At 44.6% G+C, this 25,000-nt stretch overlaps 2 protein-coding genes across 2 annotated transcripts in view; one reads left to right on the forward strand and one right to left on the reverse strand.

The window, feature by feature from the left end:
• mms22l (MMS22-like, DNA repair protein) overlaps window positions 1-12,796 on the reverse strand; it is a 24,589-nt gene extending 11,793 nt beyond the window's left edge. The window contains exons 1-16 of the mRNA XM_076279417.1: window positions 12,757-12,796; window positions 12,228-12,426; window positions 11,987-12,112; window positions 11,846-11,898; window positions 11,562-11,649; window positions 10,738-10,915; window positions 10,461-10,554; window positions 10,116-10,254; window positions 9,932-9,941; window positions 9,763-9,858; window positions 9,157-9,327; window positions 7,765-7,833; window positions 6,911-7,030; window positions 6,047-6,282; window positions 1,709-1,985; window positions 708-940 (exon numbers count right to left, since the gene is read on the reverse strand). Coding sequence (XP_076135532.1) covers window positions 708-940; window positions 1,709-1,985; window positions 6,047-6,282; window positions 6,911-7,030; window positions 7,765-7,833; window positions 9,157-9,327; window positions 9,763-9,858; window positions 9,932-9,941; window positions 10,116-10,254; window positions 10,461-10,554; window positions 10,738-10,915; window positions 11,562-11,649; window positions 11,846-11,898; window positions 11,987-12,112; window positions 12,228-12,426; window positions 12,757-12,787 — 2,120 coding nt within the window. The 5' untranslated portion in view covers window positions 12,788-12,796. The remainder of the gene's footprint in view (window positions 1-707; window positions 941-1,708; window positions 1,986-6,046; window positions 6,283-6,910; window positions 7,031-7,764; window positions 7,834-9,156; window positions 9,328-9,762; window positions 9,859-9,931; window positions 9,942-10,115; window positions 10,255-10,460; window positions 10,555-10,737; window positions 10,916-11,561; window positions 11,650-11,845; window positions 11,899-11,986; window positions 12,113-12,227; window positions 12,427-12,756) is intronic.
• A 3,219-nt stretch (window positions 12,797-16,015) lies between these two features.
• LOC143118353 (neuroendocrine convertase 1-like) overlaps window positions 16,016-25,000 on the forward strand; it is a 189,046-nt gene continuing 180,061 nt past the window's right edge. The window contains exons 1-2 of the mRNA XM_076279419.1: window positions 16,016-16,114; window positions 17,196-17,373. Coding sequence (XP_076135534.1) covers window positions 17,203-17,373 — 171 coding nt within the window. The 5' untranslated portion in view covers window positions 16,016-16,114; window positions 17,196-17,202. The remainder of the gene's footprint in view (window positions 16,115-17,195; window positions 17,374-25,000) is intronic.

A 25,000-nucleotide genomic window follows, 5' to 3' on the forward strand; every position in this document is an offset into this window, starting at 1 on the left:
TGCCAGCACCTGGACAGGGTGACATTGGGTCCCGGAGAGGAGAGGAGAGGAGAGGAGAGGGATGGAGAATGGGTGTGTTTATCTGGCAGCGGCGACAGTAGAGCACAATGCGTCCGTTGTGTGTGTGTGTGTGTGGTGTGGTGTGTGTGTGTGTGTGTGTGCGTGTGTGTGTGTGTGTTTGTGTGTGGACTGCAGGGGGGAACGGAAAACTAACATTACACACACACCAGCACATCTCCACAGCAATTAGGAGGTTTTCACTGTGTGGCAGGAAGGACAGACTTAAAACGATCACAATACTGCATGGAATTTCTTCCGATAATTATATAAATGACAATAAAAAAAACCAGCACCATTCACTGCTATCTTCTTGGCCATAAATCAGATTACAGTCTGGAAAACCATTGAAACACAACTAAAGTAAAACGTAATCCTAAGCACCATCAGCAACTGTCTAAGGAACCAGAGTATATCTACCGTACATGTCAAAATGTGTGCATGTGTGGATGTCTTTGGAGAGCTCACTAAGCTATATCAGTGTGGTGGGCTACATGGATGGAGAAGAAGAGGATGATGGGAAGATTACAAAAAAGAGTGACCAACAAAGAAGAGTTGATGGAGAAAGGATGAAACGAGAGAAAAGTCTGAGTGGTGTGTGTGTGTGTGTGTGTGTGTGTGTGTGTGTGTACGTCCTGGCTGCGTCTCACCTCAGCTGTGCCAGCGCGGTCTGTAGGAAGCCCAGCGTGGACGCCAGCTCGGACTGCCGGCAGGCGGGCAGCAGCATGGCGAAGCCCTCGTTGAGCAGCCTCTCCTCGGCCTGGCAGAGGTGCCCGCTGGTCTCCAGCACCTCGGTCACGCCATCCAGGTATGCCCCCAGTGGCTGCCACAGCGCCAGCTTGCGTGACGGCTCAGTGGTCTTCAGGTAGAACTCGCGCGCCACCTACATTTACATTTTACGCTTTTAGCTGACGCTTTTTCCCCAAAAACACTTATCTTACAAATGAGGACTGATATTCAAGCTACAGCGCAAAGTAAAAACCATAAATGCTGCCTTTTAAATACTAGGCCAACCTTTACATGTTCATGTTTACTTAGCAGATGCTTTTATCCAAAGCATTACAATAGCGTTAAAACTAATCAGGGATGGCACGATACAACTTTTTCATGTACCGCTAGCAATATGATGACCTTTAGTGTCTGCTGATGTCAATCCGATACTGCCTTTTACCCTCTGTTAAATCAACTATGCTGGTAATACATTTGCCTGAATACATGCTTGAAAGGCAGCGATGGGTTCCGACTTTATGATAATTTTAGCTTTTAACGGAATCGATGGGGTCGGATTGGTAGTTTCTTTACTTTCCAATATCTGGTCCAGTACTTTTGTCCAATATTGGACCAATACCAATCGTGAGTATGAGATCGGCTTATTTTTACAACTAATAGTTTAAAGTGAAGTCTATATGTCTAATATTTACAACTAATAGTTTAAAGTGAAGTCTATATGTCTAATATTTACAACTAATAGTTTAAAGTGAAGTCTTATAAATTGAAATGAAAAATCATAGTAATAGACTAGACAAATAAAAACATCCAACACAGGATAACCAGATGATGATGTAGAAGCTCAACCAAAGGATGATGTAGAGGTTTAACCAAAGGATGATGTAGAGGTTTAACCAAAGGGATGATAATGTGTAAGTGGCACCTGGGTGAAGGAAGTAGCGAGGCGGTCGGCGTGGGCGCCAGCGTCCAGTCCGCGGCCCACGTACAGCAGCAGCAGTGCCAGCTGGCCGCGCCATAGCAGGGCCCGGTGCGCCGGGGGCATGGTGCCCGCCGGGAGCAGCGCCATGAGGTCGAAGGCCCGGCCCGACACGTCCTCCAGCTCGGCGCTGCGGGCCAGAACCAGGAAGAGCAGCAGGAAGTTCATCAAGCCCAACTCCGACAGCTCCGCCATGCGCCTCTGGTGGAACTTAGAGTAGATCCTGACGAGGAAGGCAAATGCTTATTGAAATACAAGGCAAATGTGGCACATTTCATACACAGACAAGGAACAGATTAAGACAAAGAAAAGAAAGATACTCACATAATTAAAATAAAGAGGAAGAACAGAGAAAGGTGACAAAGAAAGAAAGAACAAAAGAAAGAAAATAAAAGAGAAGAGAAGAGAAGATGAGAAGAGCAGAGAATGAGAGAAGAGCAGAGATGAAGAGAAGAGAATGAGAAGAGAAGAGAGGGAGAGAAGAGAATGAGAGAAGAGCAGAGATGAAGAGAAAAGAAGAGAGGGAGAGAAGAGAATAAGAGAAGAGAAGAGATGAAGAGAAAAGAAGAGAAGAGAGGGAGAGAAGAGGTGAGAAGAGCAGAGGAGAGAAGAGAATGAGAGAAGAGCAGAGAGAGATGGAGAGAAGAGAAGAGAAGAGAAGAGAGGGAGAGAAGAGAAGGTGAGAAGTGCAGAGATGGAGGGAAGAGAAGAGAATGAGAGAAGAGAAGAGATGGTGAGACGAGCAGAGAAGGAGAGAAGAGAATGAGAGAAGAGAAGAGAAGGTGAGTAGAGCAGAGATGGAGGGAAGAGAAGAGAATGAGAGAAGAGAAGGTGAGTAGAGCAGAGATGGAGGGAAGAGAAGAGAATGAGAGAAGGGAAGATGAGAAGAGCAGAGAAGGGAGAAGAGAAGAGGTGCAGAGAACAGTAAAACCCATGAGAGGAGAGGAGAACCAGATGAGTGACACATCCTCCTGTGTTTCTGTCTGATGGAGGAAACTAAAAGGACTTAACAAGCAGAAACAGCTCATTCTCGTCGCGAAGGAGAGTGTGCTCATCACTCTGGGAAAGCAAAGTAAGGTGAAGCTGAGCGCACCTACTTCTGTCCGAGTGTGTGAGAGAGTGTATGAAAGTAACTGATCTAAGCATATAATCCCTCAGGCATTGTGTGTGAAATGCCTTTAAAAGATCATACTAAATGTCAGAAATACTCAGAAACACAGCAGCTTGTCGCTCTCTCCCTCTCTCTTGCTCACACACACACACACACACACACAGCAGCACCAGGGAAAAATCAATACTCTCACTAACCCCCCTCTCTCAAACACAAACACATCACACACACACACAGAGCTGTTTCCCTCCAAGCAGAGAACCCTTTGGACTCCATCAGAAGATTGGCATGAACACACACACACACACACACATACACACACACACACACACACACACACAGAGACACAGACACACACACCCACACGCAGAGAGAGCTGCTGAGATGGTGGGTTACATCTCAGCAGCTGCTGAAAAAAAATACAAAACAAGCCCTGCTGGATGATGGAGCACTAAGCTCTCTAGCGCTGTGTGTGTGAGTGTGTGTGTGTGAGAGTGAGGTGGACAACAATAACGTAAAGAGGAAAGTAGAGGACAGAAAAAAACAGAGGCACTGACACAGGAGTTAAAGACCAAGAGTGACCAAGCAAGACAGGAGGAGAGAGAGTGTGTGTGTTTGTTTGTGTGTGTGTGTGTGTGTTTGTGTGTGATTGTTTGTTTATCCCGGACAGCTTTTCCTCAGCGGGGGAGCAGATGCTGGGGTGAGTTTGTTGGCACGGACGCCCCTCCCTCCTGCCACGCTCATTAATGCGCCGCATGCCAACTCCCTGCTGAGCACCACGCCCCCTGGGTGAACTTCGGCCTCCTCGGAGCATACGTCTCTCTCTCTGGGTGTGTCTGGGTGTGTGTGTGTGTGTGTGTGTGTGTGTGTGTGTGTGTGTGTGTGTGTGTGTGTGTGTGTGTGTGTGTGTGTGTGTGTGTGCGTGCGTGCGTGTGTGGCTTGGGCCTTCCTCTTGGGTGCTGGAACTAGCCCAGCCCAGCCCAGCCCTGCCAGTTTCATGGCTGCCTACCCCCCACCCCACCAATTCCCAGAGTTCACCCCCCCCCCCCCCCCCACACACACACACACACACGCGCAGAGCCATTCGTTAAGGCGAATTAACCACCGTGCTCGTTAGCTAATTAGCCTCTGTGTCTGCTGTGCGGCCAAGCACGTTCCAAACAGAGGGAAGTCATTATCCGGATTTATATCCCTGCACACACACACACACCACCAGATCGGATCACACCATTTATGGCGCATGTATATGTGTGTGTGTGTGTGTGTGTGTACATAGCAGGTGGGGCACTTTCATCCAAACCAGGGCCAAGCTGCAAATCCCAAATGTAGCTCAGTGTGCACTGTAGGTGTGTGTGTGTGTGTGTGTGTGTGTGTAAAAAAGAGAAAAAAAGAGTGACAGGAGTGAACTGAGGGTGAGTCCTTCACACAAACACAGACACACAAATACACACACAACCTTAAGATATGTACCGCATGTTCCTGAGCAGATGAATGGTGTATGTGACTGTGCATGCGTGTGTAGAGTGCATGTGTGTGCCTGCTTTAGTGAGTGCCATGCAACTTTGACACCCTACCTTGCACCACGCCATGAGCTCTTGGCCATTTAAAGTCACCTGTTGCCTTTAAAGAGAATCTGCACTGCCTGAAGTCAGTGTGGTCCTGGCGACACACACACACACACACACACACACACACACACACACACACACACACACACACACACACACACACACACACACACACACACACACACACACACACACACACACACACACACACACACACACACACACACACACACACACACACACACACACACACACACACACACACACACACACACACACACACACACACACACACACACACACACACACACACAAGTGTGCAGTGCCGTGGGCCTAGCAAAGGCTACAGATGAGGGAGAGGCAACATCATGCCATGAAAGTCTATGAAAGACAATGCCAAAACCATAGCAACATAAGTCTGATTGACAGAAGGCAAATGTTTATGTGAAATAAAATTTGTATAAATCTCAAAATCACTAGGGAACTAGGGGAAACGGACAGTGAGGGTAAAAACAGAGCTGTTACGGCTTCTACACACAGTTGCATGCGTTGCAGTGCTGGAGACGCATCCCATTCACTTCACATGGGCTTACGTCATCCGTTGCCGAACTGAGCTCAATGAGCATCAAACCAGCTAATAGGCTAACTGAAATAACACCCATGCCAATCTCTAGGTATGGTGAAGGGTATGTGATGATGTGGGGCTATTTTAATTCCAAAGGCCAAGGTAACTTTATCAGGATGCACAGTATTCTGGATCCATGAAATAACTGGCCTTTAAAAATAAAAATCTGCCTGTCTCTATGGGAATTTAACATAGGGGTGCCAATACTTATGACCCCTGTATTTTAAGGAAGAACATTTATTTATTTATGATACATTATTCATTCACTAAGAAAATTGGTGTCCTTAAAGGTTAGATATTTCCTCATTTTTCACTTAAGGCATTAAGATCAATTTCCAAAAGATGATTTTATATTCCTCTTTTCAGTCAACTTTAGCATGAGTGCCAATACTTTTGCTAATGCTGACGCAGATCAGGAATGAGGGTAAAAACAGAGCTGTTAGATGCTAATGCTGACGCAGATCATGGAAATGGCACTGATACAAGGCCATGCACAGCTGCTCATGCCAGTGTACAACAGTACACTTCCAATGTCAGATAACTCCACTAGCAAAAACACTTGTGTAAGCACTAAGCAGCATTAGGATTAGATTTACAACTATTGGTAACTATGTAAACTTGCAACACAAAACTTGCAAACACTGCCAAAAGCCCAGTTGGTACTGAAAAAAGCTTGCCAACTTGCTAACTGGCACTATTTTCAAATAATTGTCAGTTTTTCTTATATTTCAGTAGGGTTTTCTGACCTGAACCATATCAGTGCATAGTAATGGGTTTTTCGGTCCTTCACATGACCGTATTCCAGCAATAATAATATTAAAATTAATTTGAAGATGATACCAAGTAGTTGTTCAGTTGTTCAACAACAAAAGATTGCTGCAAAGGTGTCAAGCTGCTGTGTGGTGTGTAAGCAGTACAGAGCGAGCTGTTCTTGTAGTAGTGAGTGAATGAGAACTCCAGAGGCGGCGGCGGTCCCTGACCTGCCCTTGATCTGCCTCCAGGGGGCTCCACCTGCGTTTTCCTGGCCGAGGTGCAGGGCGAGCACGCGCAGGAAGATGGCGAAGGAGCTGCAGGCGCGGTAGAGCTGCGTGTGGGCGGCCGAGCCCAGCGGCGCCGGAGAGCAGCAGACCTGCGCCAGCTCCAGCAGCGACAGGGGGCCGCGGCCCACACTGCCCAGGCCGCTCACGCCCAACCAGGGCACAGCGAAGGATGCGTTCTGGGGGGTAGGGTGGGGGTTAGGGTGGAGAGACAAGCGGTGATGAGAGGGGCTCCAGGTGAACGAGGAGCCAGATGGAATAAATTAAGAGACTCATCTCACTGTCCGACTGGATGATATTCTAGAATGTCTGACAGATTTGACATCAGAGCATATTCTATAAACAGGAAGGGCCAGTTTTCCCATACATGGATTAAGACTAGTTCTCAAAGAGTCAATCTCCATACATGGGTTTCATCCGGTCCCTTTCCACAGGTGTGTAAAATCAAGCACCTAGATTATGAATGCAGATTGCATGGTGCTTGATTAATACACCTGTGGAAAGGGACCTGATGAAATCCATGAATTGAACAAATCTTTTAGTCTTGGAATAGGCTTAACCCACACACTGGCTGCAGAAGCTAACACAAACATAACTACATAGCACCATAATGCTTTGGATGATAATAGGGGTCCACAATGGGTAAGGTCAAGTGATAGCAATGGATATAAGAAAGAAACATGTAATAGGTGTGAATGCTGTTAAGATCAATGGACAGGACAGGTAAATAGCTTGTATTCTAAGCATGTCTGTATCTCCAAGGCTGGTTTGATTTCAGGAGTGTGTGTGTTTGTGTGTGTGTCTCACCAGATTCTTGCTGTAGTACTCCCAGAGGGTCGTCACCGCACTGGTGTTGGGCTCCCACAGCATGGTTAAACTCAGGCAGCAATGCACGTGCATCCGGATCTGTTCCTCCTGAACACTCCCCTACCACACACACACACACACACACACACACACACACACACACACACACACACACACACACACACACACACACACACACACACACACACACACACACACACACACACACACACACCCAGACACACACACACACACACACACACACACACACACACACACACACACACACACACACACACACACACACACACACACACACACACACACACACACACACACACACACACACACACACACACACACACACACACACACACACACACACACACTCTCTAATTGAGCTGATCCACCTCAAGCCACTAGGGTACCATTTACAGAGCCAGGATGGTGTACAAGCAACATTGTTGAACAAACAGCTAGAGGACTGAGTACTTTACTGGGTTTGCTGAAAACTATATGAGAATCACGGGCGGCACCTTTGATACACTAATGAGAATAGTTATTCAAGAACTGCTGAACATATTTCTTCAAATTGTTTACACCTTTCACAACAGCTAAAGTAGCCAGGCAACTACAGCATTACACTCTGAGGGCATGAACATGGGGGCTTAGAGTGTAGTGCTGTAGCTGCCTGGCTACTTCAGCTGTTGGAACTAGCAACTTGAGCTAGGTAAAACCAATTGTTTTTTTGGGTTTTTTCGTACCGACAGTACTCAATGACCTCGAGAAACGAAGATCGATGTGAAAAATCGCCAGATTTCTCCATTTAGGAGGAATAAAAAGGGCAATCCTACCTTCGGATCACAGGTTGACTTCAGCAGCTCACACACAAAACTCCAGTTGTGTTCGAGTTGGAACTGTTTCTGAAAGACATTACCACAGAAACCAGTGCATCACATCAACTGGTGATCCACAGGCCCAGATATACTTTCAACCACATCATTTTCAAACACAGCTCAAGCCATACTGTCTAGTGCTGAAGGCCAAACCAGCTCCATGATGAATCAATTCAGTCACACAACATTTGTGAAGATACATTTTCAATAGCCCACCTGTGGTGTAATTTTAGTGAGTCAAAAATGAAAAAACTTCAAGTGGCTTATAATGATGCACTGAGAATTGTGCTTAAAATCCCTAGGTGGAGTAGTGCCAGTGAAATGTTTGTGTCTAACAATATGCCCACTTTTAACGCTGTTTATGTATAGATTCATGTGCAGATTTCTGGCCATAGCCCACAGTTAAATCGCGATGAGGTTGTTCTCTTTGAATGCTTTTTGACTGTGTTCATGTAGTGAATGTGTGCATAACCGTGGTAAATTTGGTTTTAAATTGGATGTTGGGCATTTACATTTTAAATTATATATAAAATCACAATTTTTTTTTTTTTTTTTTTTAACAAATCCATCCCTCGTAGCCAGTGCTAAATGGATTTTTTGAATGTGTCGAATATCCAATGTCCAATATACAACTTTATCGCGATATGTGCATAACTACCCTACATCAGAACTTCCTGTTTTTGCAAATTAGTGCCAGTCTGTTATGAAAGAAAATGAATGGATGAATTTGATTAGGACGAAGTCATAACCTTATAAACTACAGTTAAACCAAGTGGACACCATCAGCTTCACAAAACAAAGGTGTGAATTTACTCACGTTTTACACTTTTGTGTTCAGACATACATTCACTCGCATGACATCCAGACTTAGTACTAGGGGGCAGGTGGGTAAGGCCCAGGTGATGTCTAGGGGGCAGGTAGGGTAAGGCCCAGGTGATGTCTAGGGGGGCAGGTAGGGTAAGGCCCAGGTGATGTCTAGGGGGGCAGGTAGGGTAAGGCCCAGGTGATGTCTAGGGGGCAGGTGGGTAAGGCCCAGGTGATGTCTAGGGGGCAGGTAGGGTAAGGCCCAGGTGATGTCTAGGGGGCAGGTGGGTAAGGCCCAGGTGATGTCTAGGGGGGCAGGTGGGGTAAGGCCCAGGTGATGTCTAGGGGGCAGGTAGGGTAAGGCCCAGGTGATGTCTAGGGGGCAGGTAGGGTAAGGCCCAGGTGATGTCTAGGGGGCAGGTGGGGTAAGGCCCAGGTGATGTCTAGGTCAAATAATGTGTATAATTGTGTTCATACATATAGCCCACCCGCGTGAAAGGGGCTTTTGATATACACTCTCAGGCATAGACTGGCTGGGTGGCATACCTCGGTATGAAGCGAGCCGTTTCGGCTGTACTGGCCCACCTGAGCCAGGTGTGTGACCAGCCACCAGGTGAAGCCCAGTGGGTCTTTGCAGGTGCTGGGAAGGCGCTGCTCCCCCGCTGGCGTCCCCTTCAGGAGACTCTGCAGAAGCGGAGTCACGTAGCCCCAGAACGACTGATCATGGAGAGGAATAAGGTAAGCCAGACAATAATATCAGAACACAGAAACAGGACGGGTATAATTAACAAAGTTGTATACATGGTCTGAACATGCCATGGTATTGCATTTGTGAGTATATATGTTTGCGCATAAGGGCAATGAGAGAGAGAGAGAGTGTGTGTGTGTGTGTGTGTGTACAAGCGTGTGTGTGTCTGTGTGTGTGTGTGTGTGTGTGTACAAGCGCGTGTGTGTGTGTACAAGCGTGTGTGTGCGTGTGTGTGCGCGTGTGTGTACAAGCGTGTGTGTGTGTGTGTGTGCGCGTGTGTGTACAAGCGTGTGTGTGTGTGTGTGTACAAGCGTGTGTGTGTGTGTGTGTACAAGCGTGTGTGTGTGTGTGTGTGTGTGTGTGTGTGTACAAGCGTGTGTGTATGTGTGTGTTCCCTGACTCACAGGAGTGTGTGTTGTCTTGCTCCTGTGCTCTAGAAGGTGGATGAGGAGGACCCAGAGCTCTTTAGTGCAGAGGCAGTGGTAGTGGTGGCTGGTCACCTAAACCACATGACCATCGCCACATGACCATCGCCACACAAGAACAATACAAGAACGCATAGTCAACATCAACACTACGTGTACTCACAGCTATAATAAAAGGCAAATAAAGATCATGCAATAGCAAAAGCATAGGCAAAACAAATACAATTCATTTCAACAAATTGTTTAAGTACTGATATCAAAAAGGTATCAAATGCACCCATAGTCTTCAAACTAATTGCAGTTTTATGCATACACATCATGTGTACAGGCACACACACACCTTGCTGTATTTGTTCAGGGCCAGGCCGATGAGATCACAGAGCAGGCTGTTGAGGTGCTCCTCAAAGAGGCTGACGTTGGTGATGTTCTCCCCTGTCAGGTTCACAAACTGGTGCGCGTACACCACCTGACCTGCTCATGAACACAAACGCAACACAATACTCTCAGGCAGCCACATAACATAGCAGGGCAGAGCACTTCCACACCAACAACCACCATCGGTTTTACCAGTGGGATGATGCCATAATAATCTCCCCGTTCTACTGTATTTACATGGCTATAGCTGATGTCTGAAGTGGTTTAATCTCATATGTCCAAGTGTCATGGCGCCTGCTTACCCATCGTCCTCTGGCCCAGCAGGTGTAGGATCTCCAGCACAGACCAGTGGACGTCCAGGTGGAGGTGCAGCAGGTGCCAGGATGGAGGAAACAGCTGTGGAGCAGACACCCCCCCCCACACACACACGGGTCGGTCACACACACGGGTCAGTGGGGGCTCCTTCTCGGTCATTACTCACATTCACCCATACCAACCCCTTAAGTGCACCTACCCTCTACCCATCTCTCTCTCTCTCTCTCTCTCTCTCTTATACTGTATGTGACACTGGTGCAGTACCTTGCCATGGTGTTGTATGGTGAAGGCACTCTGGACATTGGCTGGGAGGTCTTTGAGACGGCCGATCAAGAGTGTGATTCCAAACAGCTCCTCAACCAATGAGGAGGGGAGCTGAGCCTCTAGTTCTTCATATGGGTGAAGGGGTCCCTCATCAAGGCCCTGTGGTGCATCCAGGAATCTGCAGGTGCACATGCAAAACACATAAAACATTAAAATAACTCACCTGGCCTCAGCTGTGGCGCAACTGGCTGGGGCACCTGCACCGTACGCCGGCGACCCGGGTTCAATTCCCGCCCCGTGGTCCTTTCCGGATCCCACCCCGACTCTCTCTCCCACTCACTTCCTGTCATTCTCCACTGTCCTATCAAATTAAAGGCATAAACCCCCCCCCCCAAAAAAAAAAAAAAAATTAACTCACCTGTCTCCTGGGCTCACAGAGTATTGTCAGTACGACAAAAAAACGGAAACAACCGGTTCTACCTAGCTCAAGTTGCTGCAGCCCACAGCTAACGGAGCCATGCAGCTACAGTGCTACACTCTGGGGGCATGAACATGGGGGATCATGAGCATGCCCTCAGAGTGTAGCACTGATTCATGTCTTATGGTAGGCACACATTCCATTGAGGTATTCATGCAGTGATAGTGTAACCAGAGACTTTCTAATGAGGAGACACAGCACTTAAAAAATCCTCCATAGAAATACATGGGACTAGTTTGTAACGCCAATATGGCAGTTGGTCAGGTGTCAGGAGGCGACGTTAACTTGTTGCACAGCAGTACCTGCTTGCTAACACTAGAATAGGATACATTTACAAGTGGTTTACCTGCTTATGAATACTTTCACATACTGGAGGAACAGGACACACTGCTGTCTGAGGTCTTCTGCTTCATAATGTAGGCCACTGGCTTGACCTACAATATAGTGGTAAGACAAGTATGAAAGACATGGCACAACTGTAAAACAGCAACCATGACCATCAGACCATGACAATCATGCTATTTAAAAACAGCAACACACAAGAGACTGTTGTGACCTGATAGTATATGGATAACTACAGCATTTTTTACATTGCTACATGTTTAACATTTTGCCAACGAAAATGCTCACCAAAGTCATGGGAGCTAGACTGTACCAGGTTTTCCAGTTTAAGAACTTTTTGCCTGAAAGGAGAGAGATTATCTGTATTTACCAAATAATCTGATGAGAGATATAAATAAGCATATGAAAGTGAGCTACTATTAAGCTTACCTAAATAAGCCAAATAGAAGTTTAGTGGATTCCACCAGAGCTGTTTCTGTCACCCAAGAGAAACCAAATATGTCAACAGTGTCTGTCTCAAAGTCCCCCGGAGCAGGATCGAGTTTCAGGAGTAGCCTGAGGATCAGAAGGCGATAAAAAATAAAAGATAAAGAGGTTGCACCGAGCATATGTTTGTAATGGTGTGATATGGGTTTGAGTGATACCGTAGCACTAGACAACCGTGCGGTACCTCTTCAGGGCTCCCCGACTAACGTATCCCTCTGAGGAAAGTGTTTTTGTTTCGTCTCGGCTCAGATCTAACGTTGACGCACAGCTAAAGCATGGAGGCTGGTCGTGGACTGAAGCATAGAGGCTCTCTCCGGCAAAAGGCGACACAGGCGGTGTAAGGGATTCACTAAAGTCATCTTCCATTTCAGTGACAAGTCGGACTGCAAAACACAGTATTAACTTGTAGTTACTGACTTGTAATTAGTCTATGCAGTGCACACAAAGGAACATTTCCGTACAAGCAATGCTGTTGTATCTACAGTTTTGGGGAAGCCAATATTTACATTATGTAGAAGAACTAAGATAGCTGTAACGTCAAGCTAGCTAATTTGAGTAACATTTGCCACAGGAATGAGGGTCACTACAAATTACAGACTCAAAGACGACCAGAACACAGTCGCCGTAACAGTTAATATGAGTGTAGTTTATCTTCAAATATTGAAATATGCACATAAATAGAGTATATTACATGAAAAACAACGTTAACTTACATGCCCGGTCACTGTTGATACTTCCTTTCATTTGTTTCCGTTTCTCCCGCGCGAGTGCTTGACAATACAACGCATGCGTAGTACTGTGACGTTTTACTAGTATAAATCTGTGATTGGCCAGAAGTTGTGCAGAGAGGCGTGATCACACTTTAACACTTAATTCTGCATTTTGACTCGATGAACGCGTTTAGAATAAATCATATTATCTACGTGTGCTCATCAAGAATAATTCAATCTAAATGGGACCATTTTTCTTATGGTCTGCGAATGCATACTATGATAGGCTACTGGTTGTTGTCGCTAAGGATGATAGTAGCACGCAACAAATGCAAGTGTATGATACAGTAGGCTATGTATTGTAGGCTATAATTTGACGATGGCGATCATTGTGAACAGCAACCACTTTCTCTCACGGATTGTTCGCCTGATACGACTAGACAAGCTACAGTTGAAAATTAAGTGTATGGTAATCACGTCTCATCATCCCTAGCTCTGGCTATCCCATCTAATTAAAAACCAGTACATCGCAGTTAAATAAAATTGGACCCAGGCTAACCCTGATTTCCATATGCAGATCTGTCTGCACCGGCTGCCTCGCCACTATGCATGCATTCAAAAGCATCTTCCCCGCTTTTTCAGAATATCAGTTGAAACGAAGAGAAGCGTCCAGCCGCGGCTGTAGACTGTTTTGCTGCGGCCATACATTGACAATTTGGTATTTTGTTATTAGGGTCAAATATGTGTTTTTATCGGAAAGAAACGCATTAACAGCAGTGGAATTTCACGGCATTTAACATTAGTGTCTGGTCTATAAAGCCGTATGCTGATGCTAACATCTTTTTGCTAGATAATGTGTTTGGGATGGCGTCAGGCGTTGAAACACATTTCCCCGATGCAACCAATGCCACAGCAAATCAGCACTGAAATGTCGAAATTAAGGTAAGTCGATGTATTCACGGCGATTTCTAATCCGAGCCTAACCTTTGTTTTTATGGAAGAGGGGTGGGATCAACACTGCACATCTCATCCTCAATCCCACCCTCATTCATACACTTCATACGACATGCAAGTTTGAGTTTGGTTGAACTGTAGCTGCTAGTCAAAGTTCAGCATTCAACAATGGCTATTTAAACTTGTTTGCAGATATTCAGTAACTGCATTTAGAGTATAGAAAGAACCACTGCAAATTAGCTAATCGTTCAAATGAATTAATTAACATTAATTTGATTGATTTTATTTTGATGTGTAGCCTTGTCATATTTCTGCATCCGATGTTATGGTAGGCTACCGATCCTGCAATGAATAATATCCGTACGCTAGCCTACTTAAATTGTGAATGAGACATCCCTCTAATCAGCGTGTGCATGGACGTGACATGTAATGCAGTCAAACGGGAGGTGTGGGGTGTGTTTGTCTCAGTTTCCCTTTGGCTGTGTCAGAGTGCAGTCCATGTGATACAAACGCAAATGAACACCACAAAATATGTTTCTGCCAAAGTCAACAGGAACATGTGTAGCCTATTTATTGGGGGAAAAGATGTGCACTACACAATATCCACTATAGGCTACTGCTCCACAAAATTAACGAGGAAACCTGCTAAATCGTCGATGTTAATACAGCTTATTCATTTTGCTCAGACAACATAATATGAAAAGCAAAATGTATCTGCAATAATAGGCTACCTACCATACTCCTGTCCATATTTTGGATGAATGAGAGATGGTCTGCACAAAGTCCTCTGACTAGCCAACTACACTATTTGACCCTCTGTTTGACCTCTGAGGACTGATAGAAATGCCTCTAATGACTGTCTTTTAAATAGTAGCCCAGTGTTAATGCTACGCAATGAATCTCCATAATGAGTTACATTTTTACTCTTTATTGGGCCGCAGCCCCAAAGAAAGATTTCCCCATTGTGCGGAAAATCGTTCAAGTCCCTCTTTTATCTGAGGACGGGCTCAGGGCTTCAGTCTGATCAATTAAAGTCTTGAAAGGCCTTTCCCCTGGACACTTTTTCACCGCAGTGCCTCAGAGGAATATAAAGTTATCAGTCTTTTCTGAGGCGATATGAGGACAGAAATAAGTAGTTTGTCTATAAAAATGTCCAGGTGCTTTATCAGCGTCCCCGGAGGGCCTGGGGCCCCGTTCACGTTTGCTGTTCCTGCGGAACAAATCATCTGGCCTCTCTTCTTGTGCCGCCCTGGGGCTCACTAACACACTGGCACACATCTCTGTGAGGCAAATAGGACTCTCTCTCTCTCTCTCTCTCTCTCCCTCTCTCTCTCTCTCTCTCTTTCTGACTAAGTTCTGAGTGGGTGGCAACTAAGGGGAGGGGGCCAGTAGAACATTCCAGAATTTTATGTGAATTAGGCTAAGTGTCAGAAATTGGGCTATGATGATAGCCTGCGTGTAATTGCAGAGAATTGTGGGTGACTGTGAGGTTTTTGGATTTGATTAATTATTTGTTAATTATTTGTTACTGTGTCAAATTCAATGTGTTTTGTTTCTTTTTGTCAATGTAGGCCTACCAAGTTGCAACATAAGGAGTCTTCTGTAGAATATGTTTTCTTGTTTGTTAGTGCAGTTACAGCCAGTAACATTGTAACATTGTAAGAATCACATATGTTGATGTGGAGACATGCATCTGCACTCAGTTTGGTTGCAATCTGCCATGTTACATTTTAAACCTACTGAATGTATCTGCCATGTTACATTTTAAACCTACTGAATGTATATGTTACATTTTAAACCTACTGAATGTATCTGCCATGTTACATTTTAAACCTACTTAATGTATCAGCCATGGTCAGTTTTTGTATAGTCCAAATACTGTAGTTATTCCATAGTGTAATTATGTCTTTTAGTTTGCACTTGTGATAGGCTACTCCACATGTAACTTGTTAATGCCTGAATTTAGCCCTTCCGGCCACCCAAACCCTTGCTTTGGCCATACATGTATGTTAGCTTGTGAGTGGGAGGCAGGTGGATCACATTGGGAGAGCCTAGAGTTAGATCTTCCCTGCACAGGGGTTAGATAAGCAGCCCTGGCGGTTTGCATGCTGATAGCGCTAAGTGCAGGTGCCCTGTGTGCCGAGTCGAGTCAGAGGCCGTCATTTGCATGTTGTTACGGGACGCTACACAGCGGAGTGACTCGTGCGAGAGTGGAGTGTGTGGGAGAAGAGCGAGAGCGAGAGAGAGGGTTGCGGCCGGGTGAGCTCTGTGAGAGTGGGACTGACTGACCAGAACTTGAGTGGGAGAGGGCAGGAGAGGAGAGAGTCCAAGAGGTGAAGCCAACGCTCTTCCCTCCTCCGTATGTCTGTCTGAGCTTACCAAGGTGACGACTGACGGCTGACCACAGGTGACTAGTGACCGAGTCAGTGCTAATGCCAGGGGGACTAACTTTCAGATGGAGAAGGAGACAATGTCAGGAGGCTTACAGGAGGAGCGTTGCTATTTCTGTGTGTCAGGTTAAATATGTCAGTCTCTCTTTTGAGGAGGCGGTTGAGTGTGGGGTTCGTTTGTATGAGGTATTAGGGGGTGGGGGTGATCTTCCAATCACTAAAACGGACAAATACTTTCCCGTTAGACAAAGGATGACTAATCAAACGAAACACAGGAAAATTTGCAATTGCAATTTGGGTTTAGATGATCATTTTATTTTCTTATTTTTTTCTGTCGCAATGTGCTCCATGCAAAATAAACAGAAATCACCCTTGTGAGACATATCCTTGGCTGTATTACTGTATATGGTAAACTGTCATGTCTTATTGCTGACGAGCCTACTGTCCACTGTTCTAGTGAATTGATCAGGACGCTGATTATTATAATGATATTTGCATGAAATATGCATGGAGTACAACTGGACCTGAGTATTGCATATCTTTCCACTACATAATACAGAACACAGAAAATAACACCTCACCATTGCATCATTGATTTCTTTGTATAGCTTAAACTTTGCAGTTGCATCATATAGCACATGTTTAACATGTATGTCATGTTAGACCCGGTATTGCCTTGTTGACTAATGGATGGTTGACATTTTAGGACTTGTTAAATGCACAGTAAATGGTATATAAGAAACTGTAAAATGCTGTTAAAATTATGTTAAAATTATTTACATAAACACACCCTTTAAATTACAAGCAAATACATTCTCATTGAGTTTTGTTGACTTAACATCACAGTTCCAACTACTGAATGCACTCAAGGTCATCTGTGAGTCTAGGCCATTGGGCTTAGTTGTTAATACATGACTTGCATATTGATCTATTTTAATATTTAAGAAAAAGAATAATCTTTTCAAGATTGTCAGACATGGATATGTCAGTTTAAAATGGTAGATTGTTCTGTGAAATTTGGGATTAATCTCCTTATTGCAAGAATCTCTGGATACACTAGCCTATCTCTCTAATCACTCTGTTATTGTTGTGTTCAAGGCTTGGTATGGAACCGCCAGCTGTTTTGACGCTGTTCTGGATGCTGCAGTGGCGCTATGTGACCACAGGAGGGCAGGGCGGCACCGAAGCCAATGTGTTCTACGCGGTGGAGATGGAGGGGGGCATCCAAGCCGTACAAGCCCTGGCCGAGCAGCACGGACTGCGGTTCATCTCACGGGTCAGCGCATATTTTAAACGGCCTTTATTACTTCCACCTATAGACCCCCAATTTTCATTCTTTAAATCCGTTTACTCAGAGTCTTTTATAGGCAGAAATGTGAAAGTGCTGACTGGTATTTCCATTTGAGGATATCTAGCTTTCATCAAATTACAGTGGCGGCGTTTCTGAATATTTCATATCAGATCAAAGACCACCGAAGACATGCGCACTTGTGCGCTCAGCCATATAAACCCTGACATTATCAAAACTTTATGAAAAGTATAGTTAATATCAAGGTCATTTTTTTCCAGTTTTTGAATGTTCCTCTCTTGGCTATCTGTTGCCTTTTGCTATCATACCAATTCGTTTATTACCATGCTTGCTTTCTATGCTTGATTGTTGTTTAAACACTGTGCCCTTCTATGCATTTTGTAAAACCATGATCTTGTGAGAGACTTGTGATGTAAACAGTGTGCAGAAATCTTCAGTAAATACCCAGGGTGCTGTAGAGAGTTTATGTAAAACAGTGTTTCTCTGCTGAATAAAATTGGACAGGACTGCACTGTAGGAATCCCTCTGCTGAAGCTCTTAAAACACTTGCCCCGAGGATGTAAGCCCATCTTGGCCTTGGCTCTGGCTCTCTTTGTGAATAATGCATCGGTTTGACCTTTATCAGCAGTTTACTGAAGGGTGAATCCCACCCGCTGATCTGCCTGCTGCCTGTTCCTGAGTGACTTCTGCTGCCTCTCCTGCCCCCCCCACCCTGCACACACACACACACAGACACACACACACACACACACACACACACAAATCCTTGCTTTTCCGGCATGTCAGCTAACATGATGCCACCCCCACCAAAAAGGAAGGAAAAAACAGCCCTCTTTCTCCTTCGTGTCAGTTACCATGCCAGGACAAGCCAAATCTTTCGACTCCCTGCCAACTGGATCTCAACGTCACCTTGTCGCAAGATGTCTTATGCCTAACATCAGGGCCATCATACACACATACACACACTCATGTCAGACGCTTTCTGCACTGATGACATGTAGGCCTACCTGTGGCAGAGTTTACACACAAACACACACACCACACCACACCACACCACACACACACACACACACACACACACACACACACACGCACTCACACACGGCAAGGCTTGCACACAAACACACCCTTCACAAACTTTACTCCATGTCAATAGACCTCCTCAAACTTATGTAAAAGTTCTCTGATACATGACTATGTCTGTGTCATCCTAACACCCTGACTTGTTCAGCTCAGCAGTGTTGAGTTAATGTGGGGGAGCATGGGAACTGTAGTTCCTGTTCTAGTGTCCCTTATTGCATTTGATTAATTCGCCTCCGTGAGCCTCCTGTGCTCTCGATAAGCGAAGCGCTCACTGCATCTCCGCATCCCCCTCGAGTCTCCAGGCGTCGAAACGGCTGACTGGTCTGTTTTACCTGTCGCCTGCGGCAACCGCTGAATGTCATCGCCATTAAATCCTCTTTGTTAAGTTAAATCCAATTTAATTGTGTCACTGGTGATTTTCTCCTGCTCTCCAGTTGACCACATTTGGCCAAACCTGCACTTCATATTGTGCATGGGTGTCTTTTTTTTTTCTTGGAAGAGTCCACTTCCCTGAACCCCCCCCCCTCCAATTTTTTTTTTCAAAATCATTAGATAAGGTTTTTGTTTGATCTGAAATGGGAAATCAAATGGTGTCATATTCTTGACTCGGATGTGACTTCCAAATGCAAAAAATGCCCCTCCCCTAACAGCTTCCCCTCCAGACATTATGGTTTTCACCTGAACACTAGTCAGATAAGGTCAGCTGATTTTCACATTAGCTTCATGTTATTATCACATTTTTTCCCTTGCTGCCTCTCTCCTCTGGATCCTAGAGCCATCCTCCGTTATTAGTGCCATTTTTAAACCCGGCTGCTCCCTTTGCTGTGTTTAGCATCTCTGCTTATGCCATTTCCAATAGCGCCGGGCCCATTACATTATGTTTGTTTTTGCAGTCAGAACAATTACAGGCACGGCACGTCTGTCACCGCGTATGGGTTTGTTTTAGTCGTGACAGCGTTTTTGTGTCACAGCTCCTCGCCTTTGCTGTTGCATTATGAAAGCTTGTTAAAGAGGGCCTTCATCGTTGTCATGCTGATATTAATATATATATATATATATATATATTAACATCCCGCAGCATCTTGTGCATTTATAGAAGTCTGTTGCAGAGGAAGGATTGTTTTCTTTGTTGTTTTGTTTTTGTTTGGTAGAAAGTGAAGCCTGGTGAAGGCTCAGAGCAGATCAGAGCTTAGGGTGTTACTGTAAGACACTTAACAATTTCAGTGGGGTTTCAAAACGGGGACTAGTGTTTTAAAACTTACTTACCAACATTATATTGCATTTTAAGTGTTTTAACACATGCTTTTATCCACTTACAGTAAGGGAAAAGATACATTTGTTCTGTTTTTTCACAAGTAAAAAGCAAACTAGATGCATCTTTATGATGAGGTGTTTTGTTGTGACCAAGCCTTTGCTTTCAGAGGCCTGTAGTCTCATACTAAGGAAAAAATTGCCTTTGAGGGGGATAAAAAACAGTCTGGTAATTATGTGTTTTTTAAGTCACTCATTGTTCATTGTTTTTGAATGAAATGCTATCCGTGTGTGTGTGTGTGTGTGTGTGTGTGTGTGTGTGTGTGTGTGTGTGTGTGTGTGTGTGTGAGAGCTATGCCAATGTTAAAATGTTTGAGAGCAGGCACAGACAGAGCAGGTATAATGACTGCAATTAGGGGTGTGAGGTTTCATACACGGGCATGTGTGTGTGTGTGTGTGTCCACCACCTCTCTGCACAGACGTTTCACTCTACCTTCTCCTCTCTGCATGACATTCGCCCTATCTATGCGTCTCTCTCTTTCTCCTTTTCACTCCTCTTTCTTACTGTGGTTTGGTGGCCACAGGCAGGCAGGTGTGTGTGTGTGTGTGTGTGTGAACAGGGGCATGTCACTGTCTTTCACTTGTTCGTTCCCCCTTTTTTTTTTCCCCTTGCCCTCCAACTTTCCTTTCTTCCCTGTTCTTGCAAGGTGTCAGTCCCAGCATGTTTGTGGGTTGGAGTTAGATTAGTTCTGCAGTCTTCTGGCATGTAGCCTAAGTTTGTGTTGGTGTGTGTGTGTGTGCATGCGTGCGTGCGTGCGTGTGCATGTGTGCATGTGAGACAGAGAGGGCAGGAGAGAGAAAGAAAGAGAGAGAGAGAGAGAGAGAGTCTGTGTGTGTGTGTGTTAGGCTAGTTGTGTGTAAGGCTATCTTTGTCCATCTCATATTGTTTTTCGGGGTATCATGTTTGTGGATGAAATGATGAAGCAAAGATTGAGAGTACAATAAATTCTGCTGAGATCTAAGATATCTGCCTATGTCTAGCTGTTTCATTGTGGAGTAGTGTGTGTGTGTGTATGTGTGTGTTTGTGTTAAGGATGGGGGGTGGGGGGGTTCTGCATTTGCTTTATTTAGAGCACCCAGGGACCCAAAGTCCCTTCTCTTCAGCCAGAGGTGAAAGACCTCTCTCTCTCTCTGCCTCTCTCCCTCTCTCTCTGTGCCCCCCCCCTCTCTCTGAGCCCCCCCCCCCCTCTCTCTCTCTTTCTCTCCATCTCTCTCTGGTGATGTGGAATACTGCTGCCAGATTACCATATCATTACCATGTCATTAGCATCTCATTACTGTGCCACAGCTTGTGTTGGTGTCGGTGGACACGCTATCAACTCATCTGGAGACACCCCCCCCCCCCCCCACACACACACACACACGTCCACCCGTTTCGCCCCCACCTCTCAACCCTTCACAGCTCTTTTGCTTTCACTCTGTCTGTCCCTCTCATTCATTCCTCTTTTCTCCCCCTCTCTCTCTCTCTCTCTGCCTTCATCTGTCGCACTTTCTCCAGTTCCTCCAGTTTAATCGTTCTGTGTCCCTCCATCACCCAGAATAACTCTCACTTTTCTCTTTTCATTCTTTCCTTCTTACTCTGTCTCTTCTTGTCCATCTCTGTACCCCTATCCTTAAGATCTTTACATTCTTTATTTCCACATTATAGTACATTGTATATTGATTTAAAGTATAGCCTATTATGAATGCAGACAGTGTTTGTGAATTATCAATACAAGTTTACATGTTTACAAGTTCACATGTTTAGAATATCAATAAAAGTTTACATGCTTGCACAGTTTACAATCATGTTGAACTCTTCTGCACATTTGATGATGGTAATGGAGATGATGATGATGGTGACAATGATGATGATTAATTGAAGTTGATTTGGTTATGATGAATGTTGTGAGGGTGAAAAACATTCCAATTAATCACAAGTCATAATTTTTTTTAATTTAGTGTTGCAAGTGGTTTCCAGTCTCTCTTGCTCTTAGTCAGTTGTACGCAGCTCCTTGGTGGAACAGGAGGGTGTTTCTTTCTGGTTATTTTATATCCTTAAGGACTCAACAGCACTCTTATTTCCTCCTCCGTCTGAAGGAGTGGACAGCACTCAACTGTTGTTTCTTTTTTGTCCCTTTCTCCTTTTTGTCTCGTCATTTTGATCATCTGGTCTGTTTTCTTGCTGTTGGAACATTTAACTGTTTTCTAAACTGCTACATCTCTTTGATCTCTTTCAACACCACCGTCCCTCCCTCCCTCTCTCCCTCCCTCCTCTTCCTCCACTTCCTCTGAAGTCCTCAATGTGTGGATGTAAGAGTTCTAGTGATTTATTTTTGTAAATCGTAATAATCATTATGAAACCAGACCAGCGCTCTGCCAGAGCAGTTGTCCTACATGTTCAGTTCAATTTCCTTACAGTGTGTTTCATTTAACCAGCCATTTAAACAGGCCACTGGCTCTCCAGAAATAACAAGCAGACATCCACCCAGACACTACAATATGAGAGGTTCTGAAGTGCCGGATGCTTTGTGCTTGGATGGGATATAGAGTGAGACTAAATGTTTTCTTTGTTTTATTGTTATTGTTGGTAGAGGGCTAGTCTTTTGCATGTAGAAAAATACACTTCAGAATCAATGGGGCATACTAAGTCCAGTTTGTTACAGATGTTAGGGGATAGCCGTGGCCTACTGGTTAGCACTTGGGACTTGTAACCGGAGGGTTGCCGGTTCGAACCCCTACCAGTAGGCACGGCTGAAGTGCCCTTGAGCAAGGCACCTAACCCATTACTGCTCCCCGAGCGCCGCTGTTGTTGCAGGCAGCTCACTGCGCCGGGATTAGTGTGTGCTTCACCTCACTGTGTGTTCACTGTGTGCTGAGTGTGTTTCACTAATTCACGGATTGGGATAAATGCAGAGACTAAATTTCCCTCACGGGATCAAAAGAGTATAAATGCTTATACTTATACTTATGTTTGCCAGTTATTCATGCATATTTTGTCAAAAAAAAGTTCATGCTCTGGACACGATGTAAGCCCAATGCCATCAATTTGTATGTAAATTTGTAATGCCACTTTCTTGAGAGCTATTTACTTTTTTGAGATCTTCACCTTAAGATTTTGACTTCTTTATGTTCTTTATGTCAGTATCTAGAGATAATAAATAAGATAATCTTGAGATAATAAAATAATTAATTTGATAGATTTAGGAAAATTATCTATTGTGATTCATGTATGTGATAAAGGAATGAGCAGCTCTTGCCTAGTATCTAAATTACTAGCCGATTTCTTAAGGTTTGATGGCTGTTGAAATTGTTTGCCTTACCGGTATATAATATGTAATAACTGCATCAAACGTTTTCAAATATTACAACCTGTTTAAAAGAAGGCTGTTTGGTAGGCTTTGCATAGGTCCAGACCCTAGTCATACATCAGCCACATATAAGCTAGCATGCTTTTACTTTTAGGATGAAAACAATCAAAGGTTCAACAAGGTATGTTTTATTTTAGCCACATCGTGTCTTCCAAGGCGTCTTTGGCCATTTAGGCTTGTCCAACACTAAGCTCACATGGATTGAAATGTGGGTAGGCTTTACTCGCTGTCTTATTCTTTATATATCAGTTCATCTAGATATCAAATTAATTATGTTGGTGTCTCGGGAAAATAAAGTTTTGTAATCTTGAGATCGAGATATAAATAAGAGAAGATCTAAAGAAAAGAGGACTCTAAAAAAATGTGCAATGCTAGAGTTATGATACCTAAATTGAGCATTGTTGTTGGAGGATTGCTGAAATAGACAGAAATGCTGTAACAATATTGTTGTGACTGTGCTATTTATTGGTTGTTATGCAACACTGGTGCAAAAGAACTGAAAAGAGAAGAAACAAACCACAGCAAGTTGCATTGAGGTTCAGAGTTCACAACAGTGTATTGAGCATTGTTTACTGTGGGAACAAGTTAGACATTGTTTATACTGTGGGGACAACTGTCTCTGGTGCTTTTGCAGAAAATGTGACAAGAAAATATGGTTGTTGCCAGGTAGACTCTCTGGAAATTGTCACTTGAGTTTTGTTTTTTGATATGCGTGTCAAAATGTTGGTGTGTAAACAAAACAAATTTTGACAAGCGGCAGGCCTGTAAACCAGTGGGTGTGTGGGTGTGTGGATGCGTAGGCCCAAAAACAACGAAACGAAGCTGGCATCTGATGGACTGATAGGCTCGGACTTGGGGAGCTCAATGTGTCCCCCAGCCAGGCGAGACTGATGAGTGGAGAGAGTTACACTGGATACCCTCTCGTTATCTCTGACATGTGTCATCCTTCCTGACACTGCCACTAGTCAGGCCTGAAATCCCTTTCTCCAGCGAGCGCGCGGACAGAAAATACTGTCCTTTTACCCATGAAAGGCATAGCAGTGGAACTGCCCTAACACCACTTAGCCCCAGTACTGCCCTCGGTTGGTCTCATTTTGTTGGGTTTGAGGGGCTTTGACCCACCCCCCTCTCTGGACCCAGCAGTCATGAATTGATGGACACATCAGGTGACAGAGATAAATAGATTAAACCTAAATTGACTTTTGTGTAAGTGTGTGTGTGTGTGTGTGTGTGTGTGTGTGTGTGTGTGTGTGTGTGTGTGTGTGTGTGTGTGTGTGTGTGTGTGTGTATGTGTATGTGTGTGTGTGTGTGTATGTGGGAGACAATGGGAACATGGGAAAAGAACTAGACTACAGAACTAGAGGAAGGCTGTAGACAGGTACAGGTGCCTTACACAATACCTGCAGAGAGGTGCCATGTGGAGTTCTGTAGGCTTTGAGTTGCCTCGAACACAGCCACATGCCACTCTTCTACTTCCTTGCATTGCATTTAATACAGTGCCACAAATGGCAGGAAGTGGTATTACAAGAGAGCCGTAACAATGCTAGTTGGTTTGCATGCTAACTTCAGTAGATATCTCATCACAGAGCGGAGGCATTTTTGACAAAATATATTTTTGACATATTGTCAAAACACTTGTTTCTTCACATTCTGTTGATGTTTCAAGCAGGGCTTGAAAACGAAATTATTTTTCAAACGTTCCGTTCCGAATGGTTCAGGTTCGTTCTTGCATGCGTTCCGCCACCAACATATCGGTCCTGAACCGGTTCAGAACGCAAAATATTTTCGTTCTTAAAGTTCCGGCAGTGTTTGGCGGGCCTATTTTGTGGACTTTACCTTAGAATAGACAT

Source organism: Alosa pseudoharengus, unplaced genomic scaffold (assembly GCF_046254945.1).
Source record: "Alosa pseudoharengus isolate Yale_2024_CS ecotype anadromous, Long Island Sound unplaced genomic scaffold, YU_APseudo_1.1 YU_APseudo_1.1_scf_12, whole genome shotgun sequence".
NCBI classification, from domain to species: domain Eukaryota; kingdom Metazoa; phylum Chordata; class Actinopteri; order Clupeiformes; family Clupeidae; genus Alosa; species Alosa pseudoharengus.